The sequence below is a fragment of the Oncorhynchus mykiss genome, chromosome 27 (assembly GCF_013265735.2).
Source record: "Oncorhynchus mykiss isolate Arlee chromosome 27, USDA_OmykA_1.1, whole genome shotgun sequence".
NCBI lineage: Eukaryota > Metazoa > Chordata > Actinopteri > Salmoniformes > Salmonidae > Oncorhynchus > Oncorhynchus mykiss.
The window spans coordinates 46,591,511-46,616,111 of record NC_048591.1 but is presented as its reverse complement, the minus strand read 5'-3'; the positions used below and the strand labels follow the sequence as shown (position 1 = coordinate 46,616,111).

The following is a 24,601-nucleotide window of genomic DNA, read 5'->3' as shown; positions in this document are numbered from 1 at the left end:
GGAGGACTGAGTGGAGGAGGGGAGAGGACTGAGTGGAGGAGGGGAGGAGGACTGAGTGGAGGAGGGGAGGAGGACTGAGTGGAGGAGGGGAGGAGGACTGAGTGGAGGAGGACTGAGTGGAGGAGGGGAGGAGGACTGAGTGGAGGAGGGGAGGAGGACTGAGTGGAGGAGAGGAGGAGGGGACGAAGTGAAGGAGGACTGAGTGGAGGAGTGGAGGAGGGGCGGAGTGGAGGAGGGGCGGAGTGGAGGAGGGGCGGAGTGGAGGAGGGGAGGGGGATGGAGTGGAGGAGTGGAGGAGTGGAGGGGGGACTGAGTGGAGGAGGACTGAGTGGAGGAGGACTGAGTGGAGGAGTGGAGGAGGACTGAGTGGAGGAGTGGAGGAGTGGAGGAGGACTGAGTGGAGGAGGACTGAGTGGAGGAGTGGAGGAGGACTGAGTGGAGGAGGACTGAGTGGAGGAGGACTGAGTGGAGGAGGACTGAGTGGAGGAGTGGAGGAGGACTGAGTGGAGGAGGACTGAGTGGAGGAGTGGAGGAGGACTGAGTGGAGGAGTGGAGGAGGACTGAGTGGAGGAGGACTGAGTGGAGGAGTGGAGGAGGACACGGTGGAGGACTGAGTGGAGGAGGACTGAGTGGGGGAGTGGAGGAGGACTGAGTGGAGGAGTGGAGGAGGACTGAGTGGAGGAGCGGAGTGGAGGACTGGAGGAGGAGCGGAGTGGAGGACTGGAGGAGGAGCGGAGTGGAGGACTGGAGGAGGAGCGGAGTGGAGGACTGGGGGAGGGGAGTGGAGGACTGGAGGAGGGGAGTGGAGGACTGGAGGACTGGAGGAGGGGAGTGGAGGACTGGAGGAGGACTGAGTGGAGGAGGACTGAGTGGAGGAGGGAGGAGTGGTGGAGGGGAGGAGTGGTGGAGGGGAGGAGTGGAGGGGAGGGGAGGAGTGGAGGGGAGGAGTGGAGGGGAGGAGGTGGGGCAGTGGGGACCAGTGGAGGAGAGGCGGAGTGGAGGAGAGGCGGAGTGGAGGAGGGGCGGAGTGGAGGAGGAGGGGCAGTGGAGGAGGAGTAGGAGGGGTTCGCGTCCGACCTGGATGACGTGGTGAGGAGTGTGTCCCGGAGAGCCCAGGCTCCCCTCTGTTTCACGGACAGATCAGTCCTGGCTATGACAACACTAGGGCATCAGAACTATTATTTTCAGACATTTATAAAAAGTGGGAGCCATTTGGAAAGCACATTCAATCTGCCTGGGTCTCTCTCACCCCCTGACAGACAAACAAACAATCCCTTTCCAGAAGGCTGGTATAAAAACAGAAGCTGCAGCTGCCAACAGGATGACAAAGCAAACCCGTAAAAAGAGCTGTGTAGAAAACATCATTTTCAACAGTCAGAGAGCGCGTAGGGGGAAGTCTGGGCCTGCTGCCCATCTGGGACCATATTCCCTATTTAGTGTTCTGGGTGTTTTTTACAGCAGACAAAAACAGCTGGCCACCTGGAGTATTTGTGAAGTATTGATAAACAACAGGGACCAGGTTCAGAGGAGAGGAGACTTCAAACGAATGGAAACAGTAGCTGGTCATCTCTAAAAGAAAATAATATATTTTCAGGACAGGTAATGGTAATGACTAGAGGACAACACCAACACTACACTAATTGGTGAAAAGCCAGCAACCTGCCTAGTGATGAGAACTGACCGGGTCAAAGCCAGCAACCTGCCTAGTGATGAGAACTGACCGGGTCAACGCCAGCAACCTGCCTAGTGATGAGAACTGACCGGGTCAACGCCAGCATCCTGCCTAGTGATGAGAACTGACCAGGTCAACGCCAGCAACCTGCCTAGTGATGAGAACTGACCGGGTCAACGCCAGCAACCTGCCTAGTGATGAGAACTGACCGGGTCAACGCCAGCAACCTGCCTAGTGATGAGAACTGACCAGGTCAAAGCCAGCAACCTGCCCAGTGATGAGAACTGACCAGGTCAACGCCAGCAACCTGCCCAATGATGAGAACTGACCAGGTCAACGCCAGCAACCTACCCAATGATGAGAACTGACCAGGTCAACGCCAGCAACCTGCCTAGTGATGAGAACTGACCAGGTCAAAGCCAGCAACCTGCCTAGTGATGAGAACTGACCGGGTCAACGCCAGCAACCTGCCTAGTGATGAGAACTGACCAGGTCAACGCCAGCAACCTGCCCAATGATGAGAACTGACCAGGTCAACGCCAGCAACCTACCCAATGATGAGAACTGACCAGGTCAACGCCAGCAACCTGCCTAGTGATGAGAACTGACCAGGTCAAAGCCAGCAACCTGCCTAGTGATGAGAACTGACCGGGTCAACGCCAGCAACCTGCCTAGTGATGAGAACTGACCAGGTCAAAGCCAGCAACCTGCCTAGTGATGAGAACTGACCAGGTCAACGCCAGCAACCTGCCCAGTGATGAGAACTGACCGGGTCAAAGCCAGCAACCTGCCCAATGATGAGAACTGACCGGGTCAAAGCCAGCAACCTGCCCAATGATGAGAACTGACCGGGTCAAAGCCAGCAACCTGCCCAATGATGAGCTTCCACAATTTTGTTTAATCTGTCAATTATGTATCTTTGTACCTGGGAGATACCAAAACAAGACGAAGAAGAACCCAGAGACAGACTGTGGTGGCTGGTAGTGTCTGCCTCGAGGCGACTAGCCAGTAAAGGTCAGATACAGACTGTGGTGGCTGGTAGTGTCTGCCTCGAGGCGACTAGCCAGTAAAGGTCAGAGACAGACTGTGGTGGCTGGTAGTGTCTGCCTCGAGGCGACTAGCCAGTAAAGGTCAGATACAGACTGTGGTGGCTGGTAGTGTCTGCCTCGAGGCGACTAGCCAGTAAAGGTCAGAGACAGACTGTGGTGGCTGGTAGTGTCTGCCTCGAGGCGACTAGCCAGTAAAGGTCAGAGACAGACTGTGGTGGCTGGTAGTGTCTGCCTCGAGGCGACTAGCCAGTAAAGCTCAGAGGCAGACTGTGGTGGCTAGTAGTGTCTGCCTCGAGGCGACTAGCCAGTAAAGGTCAGAGACAGATTGTGGTGGCTAGTAGTGTCTGCCTCGAGGCGACTAGCCAGTAAAGGTCAGAGACAGACTGTGGTGGCTGGTAGTGTCTGCCTCGAGGCGACTAGCCAGTAAAGCTCAGAGGCAGACTGTGGTGGCTAGTAGTGTCTGCCTCGAGGCGACTAGCCAGTAAAGGTCAGAGACAGATTGTGGTGGCTAGTAGTGTCTGCCTCGAGGCGACTAGCCAGTAAAGCTCAGTGGCAGAGTGGTCAGCAACCATTGCCACAGATCCTCCTCACTGCATCGCTCTGTCAGGAGGTCCAGAGCCCTCGTCCCCGCCACATCTTACCGTATATAGGGCCTCCCCTTCCTTCTCCTCTCACATATAGGACAGCCCCTTCCTTCTCCTCTCAGATATAGGACCTCCCCTTCCTTCTCCTCCCAGATATAGGACCTCCCCTTCCTTCTCCTCACAGATATAGGACCTCCCCTTCCTTCTCCTCACAGATATAGGACCTCCCCTTCCTTCTCCTCACAGATATAGGACCTCCCCTTCCTTCTCCCAGATATAGGACCTCCCCTTCCTTCTCCTCCCAGATATAGGAACTCCCCTTCCTTCTCCTCCCAGATATAGGACCTCCCCTTCCTTCTCCTCCCAGATATAGGAACTCCCCTTCCTTCTCCTCCCAGATATAGGAACTCCCCTTCCTTCTCCTCCCAGATATAGGAACTCCCATTCCTTCTCCTCCCAGATATAGGACGTCCCCTTCCTTCTACTCCCAGATATAGGACGTCCCCTTCCTTCTCCCCTCCTATATAGGACCTCCCCTTCTCCTGACTTATCAAGATGGTCGGAGTAAAGGGACTACATATGACTTATCAAGCTGGCCAGAGTGAAGAGACTACAGAGCTAATCTTGTTGAGCTGGTCAGAGTGAAGAGACAGAGCTAATCTTGTTGAGCTGGTCGGAGTGAAGAGACAACAGAGCAAATCTTGTTGAGCTGGTCAGAGTGAAGAGACGACAGAGCAAATCTTGTTGAGCTGGTCAAAGTGAAGAGACGACAGAGCTAATCTTGTTGAGCTGGTCAAAGTGAAGAGACGACAGAGCTAATCTTGTTGAGCTGGTCAGAGTGAAGAGACGACAGAGCTAATCTTGTTGAGCTGGTCAGAGTGAAGAGACTACAGATGACGTATCAAGCTGGTCAGAGTGAAGAGACGACAGAGCTAATCTTGTTGAGCTGGTCAGAGTGAAGAGACTACAGATGACGTATCAAGCTGGTCAGAGTGAAGAGACGACAGAGCAAATCTTGTTGAGCTGGTCAGAGTGAAGAGACGACAGAGCTAATCTTGTTGAGCTGGTCAAAGTGAAGAGACGACAGAGCTAATCTTGTTGAGCTGGTCAGAGTGAAGAAACGACAGAGCTAATCTTGTTGAGCTGGTCAAAGTGAAGAGACGACAGAGCAAATCTTGTTGAGCTGGTCAGAGTGAAGAGACTACAGATGACGTATCAAGCTGGTCAGAGTGAAGAGACGACAGAGCTAATCTTGTTGAGCTGGCCAGAGTGAAGAGACGACAGAGCTAATCTCGTTGAGCTGGCCAGAGTGAAGAGACGACAGAGCTAATCTCGTTGAGCTGGCCAGAGTGAAGAGACGACAGAGCTAATCTCGTTGAGCTGGCCAGAGTGAAGAGACGACAGAGCTAATCTCGTTGAGCGTGCATCATTACTGTATTATACGGACTGGAATTATGCACCTTGTTTCAAACCATGAACCTGGGAGAGAACGTGATGCTGGCGCAGGACACGCGGCCTACAAAGTTCATTATAGACTAGCCAATTAGATGTTGAAGCATTATAGGGCCCGTTTAACATTTGCATAATTAGTAGGCCGACTCATTGCTTCATCCCTCCACTCGCTTTCAACAGTTAACTGAAATGTTTTGTTGTCCTGATCATCATCATTGTAATGACATGCTTGAATAATATAGGGCTAGAGTAAAAGATGGGAGATGGCATTCTAGTCTCTTCGGGAAGATTGAATGGCTAAGGGGTCTGAACAAATACCAGCTATATCGCCTACCGCCATCCTGCGTTCTCTTCTTTCAGGGTCCCCGGCTGTGGCCATGAGTTCTATAGCCTACCGCCATCCTGCGTTCTCTTCTTTCAGGGTCCCCGGCTGTGGCCATGAGTTCTATTGGCTGCCGTATTTAACATTCAACAAACAAGAGCTTTGCTTCCCTCTTCCAATAGTCTATTAGTGTAAGAAATGCTGAAAAAGAAGTAGCTTCCAGCAAGCCATTCTAGTCTAGCTTTTCACGCCTCTCCAAGAGCAAAGACGGTTTTTATTTTTTTAAGGAGAGAGGCCAACAGTATTGTGCAAGACACGGGCAAAAAAAAGCGTTATACGCTTACGCATAGCCTATCATTCATTAGCTAAATACCAAGGCTAATAACTGCACTGAATTTATCATTAAAAAATAATATATATATATATAAGATGACCCCTGAAAGCCAGATGGAGATATGTAAATTACACACACACACACACACACACACACACACACACGTAGTCTTTATATTACTGTATCATAGCGACCACTATGGAAATAATTCTGATTTTATTGTGCAATATAACTTTAAAGGTAATGTGTGTTGTCATGACGTTGGCCTGAGGGTAGGTTTATGACAGTGATAAATACCTCTTCCCCCCTTTTTCCTCGCTCTACCCTACTAAGGTTACTTTTGCAAAACCCCTTGGTTAACACAGAGATTCTGGGAACATCAGAATGTGGGGGGAAATTAACTATATTCTGGTAATCCGAACAATTTAACATGTGCATTGGTACTTAATGAATATGATGTCAGTTCGGTTGTCATCTGAGACATTCTCATCAATGATAAGATGACATAAACTCTACAGTGGAAAGTCTACACATCAGAGTTATCGGATTCACATGGAATTGTTGTTCAATTTAAATGTTTGAATATGAAATTATTCGTGATGGGATGAAATGTGATTTTAGCTTCTAAAATGTGAGATTTCATAAGATATTGCTACTCACTCAGTGGCCCGCCTCTGTGAAGGGAAATGGGCTATAAAACTTCTCAAACACGCCCTCTTCTCCCTTCCTATATAAAGCCTTGACGACAATATAACTCTGTTCCAATGAGGTAGGATGACGGTCCGATGTCAGAATGGTTCAGATAATAATTACAGAACGAAGCCAACATCAGCATGAGCTTTGGTTGCGAATGGTATGAACTTTGAACTCTTATTCACGACAGAAGTGATACCTCCTAGCCGTTGAGTTAGTGACCGTAGCTGCAAACGCAGGTTAGGAACGGAACAGACAGAGTATCCCATCTACCACACTATTACTAGTACTAACAATCACTATTACCAGTACTAACGATCACTATTACCAGTACTAACGATAACTACTAGTACTAACAATTATAACTACTAGCACTCACTTAAAGGTTAAATAAATGTGTACAAATTAAATTACTACTAATACTATTAATCAATCTTTATTACTAATTAGTATTACTAATGACTTTTAGTAGTACTAATTACCATTATTACAATAACTAATGATCACTTACTAATGATCATTACTACTAACTATCACTAGTACTAACAGTCACCATCGCCAGTACTAACGGTCGCCAGTACTAACAGACACCATCGCCAGTACTAACAGACACCATCGCCAGTACTAACAGACACCATCGCCAGTACTAACAGACACCATCGCCAGTACTAACAGACACCATCGCCAGTACTAACAGTCACCAGTACTAACGGACACCATCGCCAGTACTAACAGACACCATCGCCAGTACTAACAGTCACCAGTACTAACAGACACCAGTACTAACGGACACCAGTACTAACGGACACCAGTACTAACGGACACCAGTACTAACGGACACCAGTACTAACGGACACCATCGCCAGTACTAACAGACACCATCGCCAGTACTAACAGACACCATCGCCAGTACTAACGGTCGCCAGTACTAACGGTCGCCAGTACTAACGGTCGCCAGTACTAACGGTCGCCAGTACTAACGGTCGCCAGTACTAACGGTCACCATCGCCAGTACTAACGGTCATCAGTACTAACGGTCACCATCGCCAGTACTAACGGTCATCAGTACTAACGGTAAACATCGCCAGTACTAACAGACACCATTACCAGTACTAACGGACACCATTACCAGTACTAACGGACACCATTACCAGTACTAACGGACACCATTACCAGTACTAACAGACACCATTACCAGTACTAACGGACACCATTACCAGTACTAACGGACACCATTACCAGTACTAACGGACACCATTACCAGTACTAACAGACACCATTACCAGTACTAACAGACACCATCACCAGTACTAACGGACACCATCACCAGTACTAACGGACACCATCACCAGTACTAACGGACACCATCAACAGTACTAACGGACACCATCACCAGTACTAACGGACACTATCACCAGTACTAACGGACACTATCACTAGTACTAACGGTCACCATCACTAGTACTAACGGTCACTATCACTAGTACTAACGGTCACTATTACCAGTACTAACAGTCACCATCACTAGTACTAACGGTCACCAGTACTAACGGACACCAGTACTAACGGACACCAGTACTAACGGACACCAGTACTAACGGACACCAGTACTAACGGACACCAGTACTAACGGACACCAGTACTAACGGACACCATCGCCAGTACTAACAGACACCATCGCCAGTACTAACAGACACCATCGCCAGTACTAACAGACACCAGTACTAACGGTCGCCAGTACTAACGGACGCCAGTACTAACGGACACCATCGCCAGTACTAACAGTCACCAGTACTAACGGACACCATCGCCAGTACTAACAGACACCATCGCCAGTACTAACAGTCACCAGTACTAACGGACACCAGTACTAACGGACACCAGTACTAACGGACACCAGTACTAACGGACACCAGTACTAACGGACACCATCGCCAGTACTAACAGACACCATTGCCAGTACTAACAGACACCATCGCCAGTACTAACGGTCGCCAGTACTAACGGTCGCCAGTACTAACGGTCGCCAGTACTAACGGTCACCATCGCCAGTACTAACGGTCATCAGTACTAACGGTCACCATCGCCAGTACTAACGGTCATCAGTACTAACGGTAAACATCGCCAGTACTAACAGACACCATTACCAGTACTAACGGACACCATTACCAGTACTAACGGACACCATTACCAGTACTAACGGACACCATTACCAGTACTAACAGACACCATTACCAGTACTAACAGACACCATCACCAGTACTAACGGACACCATCACCAGTACTAACGGACACCATCACCAGTACTAACGGACACCATCAACAGTACTAACGGACACCATCACCAGTACTAACGGACACTATCACCAGTACTAACGGACACTATCACTAGTACTAACGGTCACCATCACTAGTACTAACGGTCACTATCACTAGTACTAACGGTCACTATTACCAGTACTAACAGTCACCATCACTAGTACTAACGGTCACCAGTACTAACGGACACCAGTACTAACGGACACCAGTACTAACGGACACCAGTACTAACGGACACCAGTACTAACGGACACCAGTACTAACGGACACCATCGCCAGTACTAACAGACACCATCGCCAGTACTAACAGACACCATCGCCAGTACTAACAGACACCATCGCCAGTACTAACGGTCGCCAGTACTAACGGTCGTCAGTACTAACGGTCGCCAGTACTAACGGTCACCATCGCCAGTACTAACGGTCATCAGTACTAACGGTCACCATCGCCAGTACTAACGGTCATCAGTACTAACGGTAAACATCGCCAGTACTAACAGACACCATTACCAGTACTAACGGACACCATTACCAGTACTAACGGACACCATTACCAGTACTAACGGACACCATTACCAGTACTAACAGACACTATCACTAGTACTAACGGTCACCATCACTAGTACTAACGGTCACCATCACTAGTACTAACGGTCACTATTACCAGTACTAACGGTCACCATCACTAGTACTAACGGTCACCATCACTAGTACTAACGGTTACTATTACCAGTACTAACGTCACCATCACTAGTACCAACGGTCACTATTACCAGTACTAACGGTCACTATCACTAGTACTAACGGTCACCATCACTAGTACTAACGGTCACCATCACTAGTACTAACGGTCACCATCACTAGTACTAACGGTCACCATCACTAGTACTAACGGTCACCATCACTAGTACTAACGGTCACCATCACTAGTACTAACGGTCACCATCACTAGTACTAACGGTCACCATCACTAGTACTAACGGTCACTATCACCAGTACTAACGGTCACTATTACCAGTACTAACGGTCACCATCACTAGTGCTAACGGTCACTATTACCAGTACTAACGGTCACCATCACTAGTACTAACGGTCACCATCACTAGTACTAACGGTCACCATCACTAGTACTAACGGTCACCATCACTAGTACTAACGGTCACTATTACCAGTACTAACGGTCACCATCACTAGTACCAACGGTCACCATCACTAGAACTAACGGTCACCATCACTAGTACTAACGGTCACCATCACTAGAACTAACGGTCACCATCACTAGTACTAACGGTCACTATTACCAGTACTAACGGTCATTATTACCAGTACTAACGGTCACCATCACTAGTACTAACGGTCACCATCACTAGTACTAACGGTCACCATCACTAGTACTAACGGTCACCATCACTAGTACTAACGGTTACTATTACCAGTACTAAAGTTCATCATCACTAGTACTACCGGTCACTATTACCAGTACTAACAATCACTATTACCAGTACTAACAATCACTATTACCAGTACTACCGGTCACCAGTAATACCGGTCACTAGTACTAACGGTCACTAGTACTAACGGTCACTAGTACTAACGGTCACTAGTACTAACGGTCACTAGTACTAGCGATCAATATTACTAACCATCACTAATACTAACAATCACTAATACTGTACTAACGGTCACTATTACCAGTACTAACAATCACTAATACTGTACTAACGGTCACTATTACCAGTACTAACAATCACTAATACTGTACTAACAATCACTATTACCAGTACTAACAATCACTAATACTGTACTAACAATCACTATTACCAGTACTAACAATCACTATTATAGTACTAACGGTCACTATTACTGTACTAACGGTCACTATTACCAGTACTAACAATCACTATTACTGTACTAACGGTCACTATAACTAACGTTGCAGAAAGATGAAGGTTTATGAAAGCTTTTAGGAAGACATTACTGTGGTATTATACCTACAGCTCCAGTGTCAGAAGGGGCTTAACACAGCCAAGTAGGTTTAGTTCCCTAAACAAGCCCAGACAGTAAACATAGGTACACGATTTACAACCTCGAGAGTTCACAGAGGGACAAATCCTAACTCCAGTTAAAACAATCCACTCTATCACAGTAACAGCTGGGGTCCAGTATTCAGGGCCTATACATTATAGAATGTGACAGTACCTGCTGGGGTCCAGTATACAGGGCCTATACATTATAGAATGTGACAGTACCTGCTGGGGTCCAGTATTCAGGACCTATACATTATAGAATGTGACAGTACCTGCTGGGGTCCAGTATTCAGGGCCTATACATTATAGAATGTGACAGTACCTGCTGGGGTCCAGTATTCAGGGCCTATACATTATAGAATGTGACAGTACCTGCTGGGGTCCAGTATTCAGGGCCTATACATTATAGAATGTGACAGTACCTGCTGGGGTCCAGTATTCAGGGCCTATACATTATAGAATGTGACAGTACCTGCTGGGGTCCAGTATTCAGGGCCTATACATTATAGAATGTGACAGTACCTGCTGGGGTCCAGTATTCAGGGCCTATACATTATAGAATGTGACAGTACCTGCTGGGGTCCAGTATTCAGGGCCTATACATTATAGAATGTGACAGTACCTGCTGGGGTCCAGTATTCAGGGCCTATACATTATAGAATGTGACAGTACCTGCTGGGGTCCAGTATTCAGGGCCTATACATTATAGAATGTGACAGTACCTGCTGGGGTCCAGTATTCAGGGCCTATACATTATAGAATGTGACAGTACCTGCTGGGGTCCAGTATTCAGGGCCTATACATTATAGAATGTGACAGTACCTGCTGGGGTCCAGTATTCAGGGCCTATACATTATAGAATGTGACAGTACCTGCTGGGGTCCAGTATTCAGGGCCTATACATTATAGAATGTGACAGTACCTGCTGGGGTCCAGTATTCAGGGCCTATACATTATAGAATGTGACAGTACCAGCTGGGGTCCAGTATTCAGGGCCTATACATTATAGAATGTGACAGTACCTGCTGGGGTCCAGTATTCAGGGCCTATACATTATAGAATGTGACAGTACCTGCTGGGGTCCAGTATTCAGGGCCTATACATTATAGAATGTGACAGTACCTGCTGGGGTCCAGTATTCAGGGCCTATACATTATAGAATGTATTAGAATGTGACAGTACCAGCTGGGGTCCAGTATTCAGGGCCTATACATTATAGAATGTATTAGAATGTGACAGTACCAGCTGGGGTCCAGTATTCAGGGCCTATACATTATAGAATGTGACAGTACCTGCTGGGGTCCAGTATTCAGGGCCTATACATTATAGAATGTAATAGAATGTGACAGTACCAGCTGGGGTCCAGTATTCAGGGCCTATACATTATAGGCGGCAGGGTAGCCTAGTGGTTAGAGCGTTGGACTAGTAACCGGAAGGTTGTGAGTTCAAACCCCCGAGCTGACAAGGTACAAATCTGTCGTTCTGCCCCTGAACAGGCAGTTAACCCACTGTTCCCAGGCCGTCATTGAAAATAAGAATTTGTTCTTAACTGACTTGCCTGGTTAAATAAAGGTAAAATAAAAAAAAATAAAAAATAGAATGTGACAGTACCTGCTGGGGTCCAGTATTCAGGGCCTATACATTATAGAATGTGACAGTACCTGCTGGGGTCCAGTATTCAGGACCTATACATTATAGAATGTAATAGAATGTGACAGTAACAGCTGGGGTCCAGTATTCAGGGCCTATACATTATAGAATGTAATAGAATGTGACAGTACCTGCTGGGGTCCAGTATTCAGGGCCTATACATTATAGAATGTGACAGTACCTGCTGGGGTCCAGTATTCAGGACCTATACATTATAGAATGTAATAGAATGTGACAGTACCTGCTGGGGTCCAGTATTCAGGGCCTATACATTATAGAATGTAATAGAATGTGACAGTACCTGCTGAGGTCCCTCTCCGTTGACCATGGCAGGGGGAGGCGAGGCGAGGAGCGGGAGGTCGGGGCTGAGTATCTGGCCGGACTCCAGTGGGGGGGTGTGGTCTGCCATGACTCCCTCATTCACAACACCGACCAGGCACTCCAAGTTCCTGGAACACAACAATGGCATGAACGGATGGCATGAACGGACGGGCATGGATATATATAAAAATGTACCTTTATAGGCAAGTCAGTTAAGAACAAATTCTTATTTTCAATGATGGCCTAGGAACAGTGGGTTCCTGTTCAGGGGCAGAACGACAGATTTGTACCTTGTCAGCTCGGGGGTTTGAACTTGCAACCTTTCGGTTACTAGTCCAACGCTCTAACCACTAGGCTACCCTGCCGCCCCGATACGGACGTAAGCAAAGAGCCTAGAACACCACCGCTATATGCATGTCCTTCGACAGTCGGGGCTCTTTACAACAAAAAAAGGCTTTTTAAAGCTGCGAGAAACAGCACATTAAAGTTCCCCCCCGAAAGCAAAATCAAAAGAACGGAACAGCAATCAATACAACGCCATGGATATACATTCAGAAAGATGTTCCAGCTGTGTAACAAATGGCACCCTATCCCCTACATAGGACCCTACGGACCCTGGTCTACAGTAGTACACTTTATGCTAGGGAAGACTGTTCCCTAGCATAAAGTGTTCGACTGTTTGGTTGATAAGCTGTTGGTCGACCAAGATTTTAGTCGAGCAGTAGCGCACACGCGCACGCGCGCGCCCAGCTCAGTGAACAACTCCATTGCGGAGGCCTAGACTAAAACCAAATTGACGCTTGATTCTAAAATGTGGTCGGAAGCTCCATATGAAGGGTATGACACAATCGCAGAGCTTCCGGAGTCAGGCGGAGGCCAAATCGAGCTATGTGCCATGTGCCCCCTAAATGGTGTAACAATGCGATGGGCTCTGTATAGCTCCGCACTGACAAGACCGGTTGACGGTAGGCGGGGGTGGATAAACACAAACTCACTTCCTAAAATTTCTTCACAACAGCTCTGCGTTGCTCTGCGAAGCGCAAGAAGTGTGAATATGCCCCTGAATTCTGCGGAGGCCGTATCACCGTAAATGCTGCATGTGGCCCACGCAGAAGTCGAATTGACCATGCAGCAACCAGATGCACAATGCACTTCCTCTCTCCAGAATGTTCTCTTTCCTGCCAATTTGTGCACATTCATTGTTTCATAACTTCATTGTGTGAATCGTTTGTGTGTTTGATTGTTAGTGTCTATCAATTCCCCATACTGGTGAATATATCACCAGTAGTACATTTAGCCTTCTCATCTATAATGTGCGTTACTTTGGTTAAGGTCACTTATTTTAATGCATTCAATATTACTATTTCGGTCTTACGTCCTCATTGTCAGAGTGGACACATTGTTTGCAGAGTGCACAGCCTATGCTGCTACACTAGTGAAAAACAAGTTAATTTAATTCCATTTGTGAGTTTTGTCAATTAAATTTAGTCATTATCTAGTGTTTGGAGTGCTCCTGTCAATGTTGAGTAAGGACACGCACCTGATTACACATAGAGGCAGGCCTATAGGCTACCTGGCCTGATTACACATAGAGGCAGGCCTATAGGCTACCTGGCCTGATTACACATAGAAGGCCTGCGCACAAATATAGGCACTTAAAATGTGAACATTTGGGGATCTGACAGTCTGATTGGCTTAATTGGTACCACCACTAATGAATGACCTGTTGGGCTCATTGTTCCTTTATCCCAAACAAACAAAGTCTGTTTTTACATCCATTGAGAATTACAATAGTTACATAAAGAGGGCCAGCCAACGAGAGCGTACAGGTCGCAGTGGTGGGTAGTATATGGGGCTTTGGTGACAAAACAGATGGCACTGTGATAGCAAACTGGATGCAGTCTAAGTAGAGTGTTGGAGGCTATTTTGTAAATGACATCGTCGAAGTCGAGGATCGGTAGGATAGTCAGTTTTACGAGGCTATGTTTGGCAGCGTGAGTGAAGGAGGCTCTCTTGCGAAATAGGAAGCCGATTCTAGATTTAATGTTAGATTGGAGATGCTTAATGTGAGTGTGGAAGGAGAGTTTAAAATCTAACCAGACACCTAGGTATTTGTAGATGTCCACATATTCTAAGTCAGAACCGTCCAGAGTAGTGATGCTGGACAGGCGGGCAGGTGCTGGTAGCAATCGGTTGAAGAGCATGCATTTAGATTTACTTGCATTTAAGAGCAGTTGGAGGCCACGGACGGAGAGCTGTATGGCATTGAAGCTCGTCTGGAGGTTAGTTAACACAGAGTCCAAAGAAGGGCCAAAAGTATACAGAATGGTGTCGTCTGCGTAGAGGTGGATCAGAGAATCACTAGCGGCAAGAGCGACATCGTTGATGTATACAGAAAAAAAAAAGTCGGCCCGAGAATTGAACCCTGTGGCACCCCCATAGAGACTGCCAGATCTGGACAACAGACCCTCCGATTTGACACACTGAACTCTGTCTGAGAAGTTGTTGGTGAAACAGGCGAGGCAGTCATTTGAGAAACCAAGGCTGTCGAGTCTGCCGATAAGAATGTGGTGTTTGACAGAGTTGAAAGCCTTGGCCAGGTCGATGAAGACGGCTGCACAGTATTGTCTCTTATCGATGGCGGTTATGAAATCGTTTAGTACCTTGAGCGTGGCTGAGGTGCAGCCATGACCAGCTCGGAAAACAGATTGCAAAGCGGAGAAGGTACTTGGGATTCGAAATGGTCGGTGATCTGTTTGTTAACTTGGCTTTCGAAGACCTTAGAAAGGCAGGGTAGGATAGATTTAGGTCTTGAGCAGTTTGGGTCTAGAGTGTCACCACCTTTGAAGAGGGGGATGACCGCAGCAGCTTTCCAATCTTCGGGAATCTCAGACGACACAAAAGAGGGGTTGAACAGGCTAGTAATAGGGGTTGCAACAATTTTGGCTAATAATTTTTGAAAGAGACGGTCCAGATTGTCTAGCCCGGCTGATTTGTAGGGGTTCAGATTTTGCAGCTCTTTCAGAACATCAGCTATCTGGATTTAGGTGAAGGAGAAGTGGGGGAGGCTTGGGCAAGTTGCTGTGGGTGGTGCAGGGATGTTGACCAGGGTAGGGGAAGCCAGGTGGAAAGCATGGCCAGCCGTAGAAAAATGTTTTTGAAATTCTCAATTTTAGTGGATTTATCGGTGGTGACAGTGTTTCCTAGCCTCAGTGCAGTGGGCAGATGGGATGAGGTGCTCTTATTCTCAATGGACTTTACAGTGTCCCATAACTTTTGAGTTTGTGCTACAGGATGCAACATTTTGTGCTGGTCAAGGGCAGTCGGGTCTGGAGGGCAGGTTGGTTAGGATGATATCTATGATGGTGCCTGTGTTTACGGATTTGGGGTTGTACCTGGTAGGTTCATTGATAATTTGTGTGAGATTGAGGGCATCAAGCTTAGATTGTAGGATGGCCAGGGTGAGCATGAAAGGGAAAAATGTCATGCTCTGATCAGGTGGAAAGTCATAAAATAGGCCTACCCGATTACTTCTGATCAGTGCTAAACTTACATACCATCTGTAAATACTCATTTTGGGTGCTTGTACTGTTTATATTTAGACAGGAGCTCTACAACACTTTTGAACAAATATTCTTTAAAGATGAACAGGAGCTCAAGCAGTAGAACATTTTAGACGCTGTCCAGTGAGCAACTGCCGCCCGCCCAAGTCAAACACTGCTTCTTATCCATTGTGCAAATAGCCGACAGCTGTGTCTGTCCCGAGCTCACTAGCACAGTAAACTCGAGGTCCCAAAATATTTTATACAATGTTGCAAGTTTGCGAGAGCAAGCTTGAGGTCTAACCCAAGTTAAAAATAGTTGATACAATGTTTCGAGTTCGTTGCAGACAGGCCATGAGTAGCCAATGCAATTTATAGGATTTTTTTATTATTTATTTATTTTTAAATCAATATTTTCAACCTGCAATTTCTACCTGAAATTTGGCAATATAAGTTTAGGTTTCTATCATTTTCATTTAGATAGAAGTTTAATTAACCACATGACAATGAGGGAGATATTTTCCTAAAAACAGTTGTGTCTTTATGTGCATATGAAAACCATAAGTGGCACGCAGATCGGTAGAAAAGATAAATTGGCATATGCCCAAGTGAGGGGATAAAAGGATGGGCTACTCCTCATGCAGCCTATTACAGGCAACTTCAGGAGAGTAATGGCAGAATCTGAGAAAGCCCGCAGGAAGAGAAAGGTTGAGTCGGGTTCATGTTTTTCCCTCTTACCTCTAGATCTCTGGCTCCCTCGAGTCATTTGTGTCTTATTTCATCAAACGGTAAGCATAAAGTATCAGACAAGGTCAACGCGTATAGTTGATTTTATTCAAACACACAGGGTGTGTCATGTGACTCATTTCAGGAAACTAGGCCCGCATCATCACTACTCATCATTTGAATGTAAAACATTTGATCAAAATGCGTTTTATGGCAGAAATCCCTTTTTCAACACTTCCATGTGCCTTAAATAACACACTTGTTTACCATCTGTAAATACGAATATTACCACATCTAGGTTCCGGGAGATCTACAGGAAACCACACCTAGCTTCCGGGAGATCTACAGGAAACCACACCTAGCTTCCGGGAGATCTACAGGAAACCACACCTAGCTTCCGGGAGATCTACAGGAAACCACACCTAGCTTCCGGGAGATCTACAGGAAACCACATCTAGGTTCCGGGAGATCTACAGGAAACCACACCTAGCTTCCGGGAGATCTACAGGAAACCACATCTAGGTTCCAGGAAATCTACAGGAAACCACATCTAGGTTCCGTGAGATCTACAGGAAACCACATCTAGGTTCCGGAGAGATCTACAGGAAACCACACCTAGGTTCCGGGAGATCTACAGGAAACCACACCTAGCTTCCGGGAGATCTACAGGAAATCACATCTAGGTTCCGGGAGATCTACAGGAAATCACATCTAGGTTCAGGGAGATCTACAGGAAACCACATCTAGGTTCCGGAGAGATCTACAGGAAACCACATCTAGGTTACAACAGAGTATCCTAAAATTCACTTGCTGGCTTTAGGCCCAGTTGACAATAGTGTTATCATAGCATTACAGCAGCATCAACTACTACATTACAAAGCTATCAACAAAGTAGCAGCCGATGATAATTATATTAATGTTTCTATGTAATAATATTTCATTCATTTACAGCAGACATTACTACTATTACAAAGCTATCAACAACGTAGCAAGAAGCCTACATACTAGTCATGAATGTTTCTATATTGAAAATAACAGTCCTTCAAATAATGTGGGGGTTGGTACTAGCATAAGGAGGTCAATAACAGTGAGTAAAAGGGGACATTAAAAGCTGATGAGGGTTCAGTTTACGATACAATCCTCTGTCCCCTCAGTGGGCATATACACAGACACACACACAGTGGGGCAAAATAATGATTCTTAAGCTGTCAGCGTGCTTCAGGTCGGCTGGCGCCAAGCCAAACTCGGCTGGGCAAAACGAACGTGTGCGCTCCCATACTCCCTTAAAAAAAGACCTTCGCTCGAAAACTGAGAAAACGAGTGACAATAGCACTGTTTGTCCATTTTGATACACCGTAGCTAGAATTACACTTCCTTGAAATAGTCTGAATGAATCTAAGATAACTAAGACGTTTTTGCTGAGGAGATCTCAGTCGCCCAACTTTACATCTAACTTTTATTTATTTTACCTTTATTTAACCAGGTAGGCAAGTTGAGAACAAGTTCTCATTTACATTTGCGACCTGGCCAAGATTAAGCAAAGCAGTTCGACACATACAACAACACAGAGTTACACATGGAGTAAAACAAACATACAGTCAATAATACAGTATAAACAATGAGGTAGAGGTAGATAGCTAATGAGGTAGATAAGTGTTTCCAGTTTCAGAGATTTTTGTAGTTCGTTCCAGTCATTGGCAGCAGAGAACTGGAAGGAGAGGCGGCCAAAGAAATAATTGGTTTTGGGGGTGACTAGAGAGATATACCTGCTGGAGCATGTGCTACAGGTGGGAGATGCTATGGTGACCAGCGAGCTGAGATAAGGGGGGACTTTACCTAGCAGGGTCTTGTAGATGACATGGAGCCAGTGGGTTTGGCGACGAGTATGAAGCGAGGGCCAGTCAACAAGAGCGTACAGGTCGCAATGGTGGGTAGTATATGGGGCTTTGGTGACAAAATGGATTGCACTGTGATAGACTGCATCCAATTTGTTGAGTAGGGTATTGGAGGCTATTTTGTAAATGACATCGCCGAAGTCGAGGATTGGTAGGATGGTCAGTTTTACAAGGGTATGTTTGGCAGCATGAGTGAAGGATGCTTTGTTGCAAAATAGGAAGCCAATTCTAGATTTAACTTTGGATTGGAGATGTTTGATATGGGTCTGGAAGGAGAGTTTACAGTCTAACCAGACACCTAAGTATTTGTAGTTGTCCACGTATTCTAAGTCAGAGCCGTCCAGAGTAGTGATGTTGGACAGGCGGGTAGGTGCAGGTAGCGATCGGTTGAAGAGCATGCATTTAGTTTTACTTGTATTTAAGAGCAATTGGAGGCCACGGAAGGAGAGTTGTATGGCATTGAAACTTGCCTGGAGGGTTGTTAACACAGTGTCCAAAGAAGGGCCGGAAGTATACAGAATGGTGTCGTCTGCGTAGAGGTGCAACTAAAGATGTTTGGTGCAGTATTTCTCAATTTAAAAAAAAAATGCATGAAAACCAGTTGCCTCTGATTGAATGACAACAAAGACATTATTGAAGAATCCCTACAGGTGACCAATCACAGACGAACGGGCGTAGACTTCGGCTAACTGATCAGAGCTGGGGGCCTGAGAGAACTGACTTCTACTGTAGCAGGCCTAGAGGACAGCTCATTGGAGCTGGGGGCCTGAGAGAACTGACTTCTACTGTAGCAGGCCTAGAGGACAGCTCATACACACCTCTCTCTAAGTGGGTCACACACAATTATGTTAAGTGGCCATGTGAATACTAGCCCTCCCCTTTGCTAGAGTACAAACACTTAAGGGTCCTCTCACTGACCTGTCAGCCCAGCTCCAGTCCAAGTCCCCCCGTCTACCCGACACCCACGCAGTGCTATAATGCAACGGAGCTAACCCCAGGCAGGCAGGGTTATAGGCAATTACACGACTCACAGTCATTGCCTCCTCTCAAGATCTGACTGCAGTGGCCCAATGGCAAGAGAAAATGGCCCAGAGTACAGCACCCTGCAAAAAATAAGTGGACCACTTTCTACTACTACAGAATTGAATTGGTGTCAGTGAGAGTCAGGGTGAGAAAGAAAACATTTTTTTTTAAATGACTTCCATCATTTAGCAAGAAAGATGAGCAAGAGAGCGAGAGACAACAGAGAGAGAGAAGGGGCGTAGTTTGTTTTTTAACATGGGGGGGAATTATGGAGGAGGAGTGGCAAACACCTATAGATGGAGAAGATGAGTCATGGGTAAGGTCAAGGATGCCTCCAAAATGGCACCCTATACCCCATTGGCCCTGGTTCAAAGGCACCCCATTGGCACTGGTTCAAAGGCACCCCATTGGCCCGGGTTCAAAGGCACCCCATTGGCCCTGGTTCAAAGGCACCCTATTAGCCCGGGTTCAAAGGCACCCTATTGGCCCTGGTTGAAAGCAGTGCACTATATAGGGAATGGGGTGTAGACATAAGTCAAGTGGTCTGAGGAAACAGAGATTGGTCTTTACTCAGTCATGAGGTCACAAAGAGAACATCCTTAACTACAATACTTAGGAACTATGACGTTACATTACTGGTGAACATTTTAATTTCCTCAAAATGTCCACCCCAAATGCAAATGACTTTCAATATCTCAGGCAATAATTGTGCATAAAGAACAAAATCTGACAAACTGAGATCAGAGGAGTTTCGCGTGAAAATGTTTCTTACACTCAACCTCAACACAGTACCGAAACAAGCACAAATAGTTGTGATAGTTGTGTTTTTCAGTTTCGGGTGGTTATAAACAGCACAACTGCCTTCCTGAGTCTGTCCCAAAAACCAGTAGCCTACTCTCGGCAGCTGTAATGACCACTCTTATATAGGACACCTGGACTGGAGAAATACTGTATCTGGGGCTAAATGTAGATTATCAAGAGTAGGACCGCTGATCGAAGATCAGTTATATCTTCAAGTTTGTAATAAATAAGAGAGGATAACTGATCCTAGAACAGCACTCATATTCAGAGACCCTGAGCACATACAGCCCGTGGTTGTTCACTTCACTCATTTGTGAACAACTTGGACTGAACGTTTCATTTAAAATGTCTTTCACAGCAGTCATAAAACTAAACATGGTGGAGGCTTGGGTTAGTGGACCATCGGGCTTGGGTTAGTGGACCATCGGGCTTGGGTTAGTGGACCATCGGGCTTGGGTTAGTTGACCATCAGGCTTGGGTTAGTTGACCATCAGGCTTGGGTTAGTTGACCATCAGGCTTGGGTTAGTTGACCATCAGGCTTGGGTTAGTTGACCATCAGGCTTGGGTTAGTTGACCATCGGGCTTGGGTTAGTTGACCATCGGGCTTGGGTTAGTTGACCATCAGGCTTGGGTTAGTGGACCATCGGGCTTGGGTTAGTTGACCATCAGGCTTGGGTTAGTTGACCATCAGGCTTGGGTTAGTGGACCATCGGGCTTGGGTTAGTGGACCATCGGGCTTGGGTTAGTGGACCATCGGGCTTGGGTTAGTGGACCATCGGGCTTGGGTTAGTGGACCATCGGGCTTGGGTTAGTGGACCATCGGGCTTGGGTTAGTGGACCATCGGGCTTGGGTTAGTTGACCATCAGGCTTGGGTTAGTTGACCATCAGGCTTGGGTTAGTTGACCATCGGGCTTGGGTTAGTGGACCATCGGGCTTGGGTTAGTGGACCATCGGGCTTGGGTTAGTGGACCATCGGGCTTGGGTTAGTGGACCATCGGGCTTGGGTTAGTTGACCATCGGGCTTGGGTTAGTTGACCATCGGGCTTGGGTTAGTTGTTGGGTTAGTTGACCATCAGGCTTGGGTTAGTTGACCATCGGGCTTGGGTTAGTGGACCATCGGGCTCGTGTTAGTTGTTGGGTTAGTGGACCATCGGGCTCGTGTTAGTTGTTGGGTTAGTGGACCATCGGGCTTGGGTTAGTTGTTGGGTTAGTTGACCATCGGGCTTGGGTTAGTTGACCATCGGGCTTGGGTTAGTTGACCATCGGGCTTGGGTTAGTTGACCATCGGGCTTGGGTTAGTGGACCATCGGGCTTGGGTTAGTTGACCATCGGGCTTGGGTTAGTTGTTGGGTTAGTTGACCATCGGGCTTGGGTTAGTTGACCATCGGGCTTGGGTTAGTTGACCATCGGGCTTGGGTTAGTTGACCATCAGGCTTGGGTTAGTTGACCATCAGGCTTGGGTTAGTGGACCATCAGGCTTGGGTTAGTTGACTTTCTGGTACCACTTTCTGGTACGGCAATTGCTCGGCATCTGACCGTAAGGCGCTACAGAGGGTAGTGCCTACAGCCCAGTACATCACTGGGGCTAAGTTTCCTGCCATGCAGGACCTCTATACTACGCAGTGTCACACTGGTGCTACTCACTGTTTATTATCTATGCATAGTCCCTTAATATAGAACAGGGCAGCACAGCTGCCCCTTAAAAAAGTACACAGTGAGCTAACATTAATGACATGCATATCAATCTCTCATGGCTCAAAGTAGAAGCGAGATTGACTTAATCACTGCTTGTTTTTATAAAGAGGTGTTGACAAGATGAATGTACCGAGCTGCCAGTTTAAAATACTTGCACACAGCTCAGACACCTATGCATACCCCACAAGACATGCCACCAGAGGTCTCCTCACAGTCCCCAAGTCCAGAACAGACTATGGGAGGTGCACAGTACTACCTAGAGCCATGACTACATGGAACTCTATTCCACAGTACTACCTAGAGCCATGACTACATGGAACTCTATTCCACAGTACTACATAGAGCCATGACTACATGGAACTCTATTCCACAGTACTACATAGAGCCATGACTACATGGAACTCTATTCCACAGTACTACATAGAGCCATGACTACATGGAACTCTATTCCACAGTACTACATAGAGCCATGACTACATGGAACTCTATTCCACAGTACTACATAGAGCCATGACTACATGGAACTCTATTCCACAGTACTACATAGAGCCATGACTACATGGAACTCTATTCCACAGTACTACATAGAGCCATGACTACATGGAACTCTATTCCACAGTACTACATAGAGCCATGACTACATGGAACTCTATTCCACAGTACTACATAGAGCCATGACTACATGGAACTCTATTCCACAGTACTACAGAGAGCCATGACTACATGGAACTCTATTCCACAGTACTACATAGAGCCATGACTACATGGAACTCTATTCCACAGTACTACATAGAGACATGACTACACGGAACTCTATTCCACATCAGGTAACTGATGAAGCAGTAGAATCTTTTTTTTTATACAGGTAAAAATACACCTTTATGGAACAGCGAGGACTGTTAAGAGACACATGCATACATTGTGATATTGTTGTATGGTGCTATTAAACATTTGGTTTTCTAGATATGTAGTGGTATAATAAAATTATATGTACTGTTTTACAAAAAAAAAATAATGTAAGTGCTTTAATATGTTTGGACCCCAGGAAGAGTAGTGGGGTTCCACAATAAATACATTAACACATTACCTATACATAACCTGTAGCGTAGTTGTTATTTTGTTGTGTTACTAAAATAAATAAATACAAAAATATATATATATATATAAAATCTCATACACACAAACACTTTAGTATATTTAGTAAATATTTTCTTAACTATTTATTTAACTACATTGTTGGTTAAAAGGCTTGTAACTAAGCATTTCCACGGGAAGGTGCATGTGATAAATACAATGTGATAATAAAAAGACTACGCAAAGAACATTGTGAAGGCCATTTCATTTTATCTCTGTACCGATAATCGCACCGTGGACCTAAACCGCAATAGTACCGAACCATGGGTTTGGTGAACCTTTACACTCCTAGTTTTAACCGGTTTTAACTTCAGTTACAGCCTACAGCATTTTTTGTGACAAGACGTCTGTGGCGTCCATCTTCCGTCCACACACACAGGTGTTCAGAGAGCAGATAGCACAGGCAGTCCACTCCATCTTCCGTCTGTATTCCGTAAACAAGGGTTGTAAAACATGGCTGTGTGGAAACCCTAAACCTTTAAAATGTGTTCCCAAAAACGTACCGCAATCGATGCGTGTTCATGTTTAGCCTTTCGTCGAGGGTTTTAACAAAAACTCCCCGGTCAGATACATACTATCGCCAATACTTGGCGGTAAAGCAGTTAGCGTCTATGGTGAAAGCCAGCTACAGGTGTTGTAGTAGGCCGTTTAATAGCCAACTAACTAGCTAAAACTTAGCTTTAACAATGGCCTACCTACAACACATGTAGCTGCTATTATTAACACGCTAATAGCGACTATAAACAAAAACAACACGCGACACTAACATTCACACTGACGATAGCTACATTCGGATAGCTTAAAACTCATGTTTAGCTTCCTAGCATTAAACGTTACACAACAAGTCAAGACTGTCTCATGTAGCTAAGTTAGCTATCTACGCTAGTTGCTAATTAGCACCAAATGTATGTCACCAAATGCTACTCACCACAGTTGTTTCCTTGCTCGGCGGCAGCAATGTGATTAATATTGATGAAGTTAGCTAGTTACTGTAAGTAGCTATAATCGTCAAAGATAATTAGTTAGCACAGGCAAGCAGCACCTGATACTGTTGTAGTTAGCTGGCTAGGTACTGTTAACTCACGTTAAGTAAGTAGTCAGTCAGATTTTGGCTATGTGACATGTTTTAAAGTGGCTATTTCGAGATTTTCTGTTTCCCCACCCCCCCAACAAAAACAAAATGCTAAATGAGCTGCTATTCTTGACACTTTTGTGATCGTTAACCCAGCTCCGGTCCGCACATAACGCAAACCGTCTCTAGCACTGACTCGCAGAAGAATGTACACAACTCTTCGTACGCATGCGCATCACAGACGTTTTCTCTGGAGCCGAAATCCAGAAATGTGTTTTTTTTAAAGCC

General features: G+C 46.2%; 1 protein-coding gene across 2 annotated transcripts in view; it reads right to left on the bottom strand.

Moving 5' to 3' along the window:
• fndc3a (fibronectin type III domain containing 3A) overlaps positions 1-24,601 on the bottom strand; it is a 178,698-nt gene that overhangs the window by 142,206 nt on the left and 11,891 nt on the right. Inside the window, exons 1-2 of one of the 2 annotated variants that reach the window (XM_036965064.1) lie at positions 24,170-24,530; positions 12,404-12,551 (exon numbers count right to left, since the gene is read on the bottom strand). In XM_036965064.1, coding sequence (XP_036820959.1) covers positions 12,404-12,511 — 108 coding nt within the window. In that variant the 5' untranslated portion in view covers positions 12,512-12,551; positions 24,170-24,530. Of the gene's footprint in view, positions 1-12,403; positions 12,552-24,169; positions 24,531-24,601 lie in introns of those variants that run through there. The other variant, XM_036965065.1, reaches the window with a different exon arrangement.